Source organism: Macaca nemestrina, chromosome 5 (assembly GCF_043159975.1).
Source record: "Macaca nemestrina isolate mMacNem1 chromosome 5, mMacNem.hap1, whole genome shotgun sequence".
Taxonomy (NCBI): Eukaryota; Metazoa; Chordata; class Mammalia; order Primates; family Cercopithecidae; genus Macaca; species Macaca nemestrina.
The window spans coordinates 87,460,045-87,465,735 of record NC_092129.1 but is presented as its reverse complement, the minus strand read 5'-3'; the positions used below and the strand labels follow the sequence as shown (position 1 = coordinate 87,465,735).

The following is a 5,691-nucleotide window of genomic DNA, read 5'->3' as shown; positions in this document are numbered from 1 at the left end:
GCGGAGCCCACGCAGGCTTCTAGTTTTCTAAACCAAAAACTGCGCGCGCCGGCGTGTGAATCTGACAGAGACTTTTAGAGTTTTGTTTTGTTTTCAGTTCAGACCGCTACGCTGTCAGAGCAAGCACTCTGAGTCTTCACAGGAGTGACTTAAAAGCCGCGAAGCCGGCTGAGCCTGCTTCTGTCGGGGTTCTTTCCCCGAGGGACTGGGAGACAATTGGGCCTGGAAGCTAAAAGGAAGAGAGCCTGTGCCAGACACGGGGTAGAGGGGAAGGAGAAGAGCTTTACTGGGGCAGAAGTGTCCGCACACCCTGGAGCAAGAGTCACTTGTGCACTGAAACTCTAACCGTGGAATGCAAGGAGAGTTGAACAGGGGAACAAGTCTGGCTTTTGGCTCTAGGTTTAAGAGATACACACTGTGTGTTTGTCCCTAAGTGAATAAAAATCCGACTCCCGCTGGCTGGGTGGGACCCAACTTTTCTCTTAACCCCTCCGTTTTCCCATCTTAAAGCCCTACTGGAAAAAGAAAGTGGACACCACTGCCCCCGCCCCCCACCCCAATCCTAGTCTTCCAAGTGTCTGTGGTCGGTAAGAGCACCGGGACCGCCCCCCTGCCCGGCTTCTCTGCCTGGGAGACAGATGGGGGGCGGGGCCCATCCGAGAGAGGGCGGAGGAGGCACTGGGTGAGGAAGAAGGAGGGGGTGAGAACTGAGGGAATCTGAATCGGGAGGCGAAGGGGACTAGGAGGAGGGCTAGGAGGACTCCAAGCCCGGGGGAGGGGGAGGGAGTAGCTCTGCACCAATCAGTGGCGCCGGCCTGGGAGGTTGCTAGCGGTATCCACGTAAATCAAAGGGCGCGGAGCCAATGGGAGGGGGCGGAGGGGGCGGGGCCCAGGCGCGTGCCGCTGCGAGCCGGCGCTGCCAAGAGAGCGGGAGAGAGCTGGAGAGAGCAGGGAGAGGGGGGAGCGCCGAGCTAGTCAGAGAGTGAGCGAGAGCGAGAAGGAGGGAGAGGAGGAGAAAGAGAGCGAGGGCGGGCAGGCGGGAGGCGGCGGCGGCGGCAGCAGCAGCAGTAATAGCAGGAGCAGCAACAGAAGGCGTCGGAGCGGGCGTCGGAGCTGCCCGCTGTGGGAGAGAGAGGAGAAAGAGCTAGCGAGGAGAGGGAGCCCGAGGCGAAAAAGTAACTGTCAAATGCGCGGCTCCTTTAACCGGAGCGCTCAGTCCGGCTCCGAGAGTCATGGCGACCGCAGCGTCTAACCACTACAGCCTGCTCACCTCCAGCGCCTCCATCGTGCACGCCGAGCCGCCCGGCGGCATGCAGCAGGGCGCGGGGGGCTACCGCGAAGCGCAGAGCCTGGTGCAGGGCGACTACGGCGCGCTGCAGAGCAACGGACACCCGCTCAGCCACGCTCACCAGTGGATCACCGCGCTGTCCCACGGCGGCGGCGGCGGGGGCGGCGGCGGCGGCGGGGGGGGCGGGGGCGGCGGCGGGGGCGGCGGCGACGGCTCCCCGTGGTCCACCAGCCCCCTGGGCCAGCCGGACATCAAGCCCTCGGTGGTGGTGCAGCAGGGCGGCCGCGGCGACGAGCTGCACGGGCCAGGCGCCCTGCAGCAGCAGCACCAGCAGCAGCAACAGCAACAGCAGCAGCAACAGCAGCAACAGCAGCAGCAGCAGCAGCAACAGCGTCCGCCGCATCTGGTGCACCACGCCGCTAACCACCACCCGGGGCCCGGGGCATGGCGGAGCGCGGCGGCTACAGCGCACCTCCCACCCTCCATGGGAGCGTCCAACGGCGGCTTGCTCTACTCGCAGCCCAGCTTCACGGTGAACGGCATGCTGGGTGCCGGCGGGCAGCCGGCTGGGCTGCACCACCACGGCCTGCGGGACGCGCACGATGAGCCACACCATGCCGACCACCACCCCCACCCGCACTCGCACCCGCACCAGCAGCCGCCGCCCCCGCCGCCCCCGCAGGGTCCGCCTGGCCACCCAGGCGCGCACCACGACCCGCACTCGGACGAGGACACGCCGACCTCGGACGACCTGGAGCAGTTCGCCAAGCAGTTCAAGCAGCGGCGGATCAAACTGGGATTTACCCAAGCGGACGTGGGGCTGGCTCTGGGCACTCTGTATGGCAACGTGTTCTCGCAGACCACCATCTGTAGGTTTGAGGCCCTGCAGCTGAGCTTCAAGAACATGTGCAAGCTGAAGCCTTTGTTGAACAAGTGGTTGGAGGAGGCAGACTCGTCCTCGGGCAGCCCCACGAGCATAGACAAGATCGCAGCGCAAGGGCGCAAGCGGAAAAAGCGGACCTCCATCGAGGTGAGCGTCAAGGGGGCTCTGGAGAGCCATTTCCTCAAATGCCCCAAGCCCTCGGCCCAGGAGATCACCTCCCTCGCGGACAGCTTACAGCTGGAGAAGGAGGTGGTGAGAGTTTGGTTTTGTAACAGGAGACAGAAAGAGAAAAGGATGACCCCTCCCGGAGGGACTCTGCCGGGCGCCGAGGATGTGTACGGGGGGAGTAGGGACACGCCACCACACCACGGGGTGCAGACGCCCGTCCAGTGAACTCGAGCGGGGGGAGGGGCAGAGCGCGGGGCTCCCCCTCCCCTTCGGTCCTTGGCCCTTTCCCGGCCCTCTTGTTCCCTCTCTAACTTCTGATTGTTCTTTTATTTTTAATTACTATTTCCCCGTCCCTTAAAAAGAAAAAAAAAAATAAGGAAAAAGGAAAGCAACTAAGACACTGGACTATCCTTTAAAGGTAGCAGGTGTAATGATGTGTTTTGACCTTTGCAGACGAGTAACCAGGCAATGGAGTGGAGTGTCTCCTGGAGAGAGTGAGGAGAGTGTGTGATAGATAGAAAGAGAGAGAGAGATAGAGAGATGGCAAGCACTGAGATAAATACCTGGCAAAACTAAATAAATTACCAAAAAGGGAAAAAATATCCACCAAACCATGATAAACACAAGACGCAGCTTCCTGATGCTTGGAGTTGGCACATGCTGCTGTGTTTATTTGATGTGGATTCCCATCAGGAAAGAGGAAAAAATACACACGTTCTTTGATATAGGCAAAATTTAACCACATAAATTTGCACTGCAAGAAAATTGAAGTTTACATGAACAAATTCATGAACATATTTTCTCTTTCTCCCCACCGTTAATTTGGGAATTGCCGTTTTGGGGGATTTTGTTTTGCTTTGCTTTATTCATCGGAGAGAGTTGAAGCCAGCTCTTGGCCTCTCTCCATTTCTAATGTTCTTGTGTTGCCCCTTATTCGTACTGTTTGTGAACTTTGGTTACCTTCAGATTCCCCTTACAAGGGTGTAACATCTATTTGTTCCTCTTACCAAAGCAAAACGATTGGCTTCATACAAAATAGACAATTCTCTGCTTTCAGGAAATGTGCGTGGTCTACCCGCTTTATCCAAGGCAAGAATCCAGTTTGCAATATAAAAATAAGCATTGGTTGTTGTTACGAGCCACAAAGTAAACTTCATTTTCAGGCAGTGTTTCTGGGGGAGGTTATGGAGGGAAGAAAAAGAAAAATCGATAGTGAGTGACTGATTGCTTCATTTTATCAGGCGGGCCCATTGTGAAAGAGCTCAGAGGAAATGTGGAGGTTAAATATATTTCCAGAGTTGTCCAGCAGAAAGAAAGTGGCACTTTGAAGAGAACTAGGGAAGTATATATCTTCAGATATCCCTGTATAGTTCTCTACCTTCAGTTTTAGTAACAATTATGAAGAATTCTTTATGCTGACAGCAGCAGTTAAACTTTGTTTCTCTAATAAGCTTTTTTTTTTTTTTTACATAAAAAAGGACCCAAGAACTTAATAGTGTATGCATAAGGCTGTGTTTTTTAGCACACAAATACCCACAGCATACACAGACGATCTCCACGCAGTAGACAGGTTTTGTCTTCACTAGCTCATTTGTTTGTCGTCATATTTAGGGTCCCACGCCCTCTTTTCCTGTAATTTATTGCAGAATATACCACTTTGACTTGGACAGCTTTCTCCCCCCTCTTTCACTAAGGAAGGCAAATGAAGGGGGAAAAAATGCCATTTTCAATCCTTCCTTTCTCCCCTTTGTTAATAGTTTTAAGTGCATTTTTGACCTTATCTTGATGGAAAACGGTTAACTCCAAACACAAAAGACTCTACTGGAAAGTGTAGGTGAAAAAACTTGTAACTGTATTGAAAATAAATACCATTAAACTGTGATCAGTTAAAATTTAAAAGAAAAATCAGCACAAAAGGGCGCTAAAAGGGAAAACACTTTTTATTAATCTTAAAAGTTTGGGGGTTTTTTTTTCCAGTTAGGTATTAGATAAATTTTTATTTTAAAAAATGAAAGTCTCACTACCATAAAATTATGGTTCAGCATCAGATTAGCATTGCACTCATTAGTCTTTAAGGTTTTAGGAAATATGCTTTATATTGTCTTTTCAAACACCTGTGATTGTTTCATTTTCAATGTTTTTGCAAGATAAATGGTGACTTATAATGGGCATATTTATTTGCCTGTATTTCATTTCCCCCAATGAATGTCACAAGGAGATGGGCACGGAGCTGCTTCGGGTACATCACGCTGCTCGTTCCTGAGGTATGGGGACTGGCCTTTAGTGAAGCTATCCAGAGCAGGGCAAATAGCCACTGGTGAAGGGAGGAAATGAATTTTCAGATACTTATTACCAAGTAGGTAAGGTCAGAAGCTGGAGTTCAGAGGATGTATCTACAGCTTCTCTGACTCTTATAGGTTTACTAAGATGAAAGTTACCACTGAACCTTACCACTATGTATATATGTTTAATATCTGTCTTTTGAAATGCAGAAATAGTTTAAATGTTTCTTTGTCTATTTTTCTTTTTTTTAATGCTACCCAGGGAAATATTTTCATATCATTTTTAAGTGGCCTGCCTCAATGTATATTTATTTCTTTTGAAGCAAAAAGGTTCTGGAAACTGTTTTTCTGTAGCTTTAAATGAATAGGTGAGCAAAATCTATATGGGATGTAATTTTTTTGTTCAGTCTCTTAAAAAATACTTTGTTTTTGGTACATTTGGTTGTGCTTGTGGGGAAAATAAAAACGCAGAGATCCTTATATATTTATGTTAAAGTAATATTTTATTATCTACATAAAACAGAAATGCACAATACCTTCATAGTTTGTTCTAATTATTGAAATATCTTTATTTTATTTTTAAAGATAGTGCCAAGTTTTAAGGGGGGAAAACCCTAGACCTTAAATTGACTGAGTTGAGTTGTGTGTAAAACACTTCCCTTCCTTTATACTTCATAAAGTTTTGGAATAAATTTTATGCATATACCGCCAGATTTCATGTTCATAACTTTCAGAGGCTTTTTTTTTTTTTAATGGAGACTACTGGTCTAATTCACTTTTCTTTGCAAAAACTATTAGTCCCAAATCTTTCAGCCACTATGCCTGTAGCATTAAATAGAAATGGTCATTGGGTTTGAGCTTCAATTTGTTGAGATGTTTGTCCCCTTTAAATATGTGCAGATATGCCTGCATCTTCTTTCCAGGTTAACTGTACCTTATTCAATTGTGCAGTTTTGGAGAACATCAGTGGAACTAGGTGGACTTTAATCTCTACCCACAGGTCCTCATATAATTTGGGATCTACAGAAAGGCAGGATTTAGGAGATTATTATTTTTAATAATTTACAAGT

General features: G+C 49.1%; 1 protein-coding gene across 1 annotated transcript; it reads left to right on the top strand.

The window, feature by feature from the left end:
• Window positions 1–931: 931 nt before the first annotated feature.
• On the top strand, window positions 932–5,332 carry LOC105499046 (POU class 3 homeobox 2). Its single transcript, XM_011771444.2, has one exon. It carries the CDS (start codon window positions 1,233–1,235, stop codon window positions 2,562–2,564), a length of 1,332 nt encoding a protein of 443 aa, XP_011769746.2. The 5' UTR covers window positions 932–1,232; the 3' UTR covers window positions 2,565–5,332.
• Window positions 5,333–5,691: the final 359 nt, after the last annotated feature.

What these genes read in the sequence shown, in the direction of transcription:
- LOC105499046 (XM_011771444.2), top strand. Translation starts at nt 1,233, where the DNA reads ATGGCGACCGCAGCGTCTAACCACTACAGCCTGCTCACCTCCAGCGCC.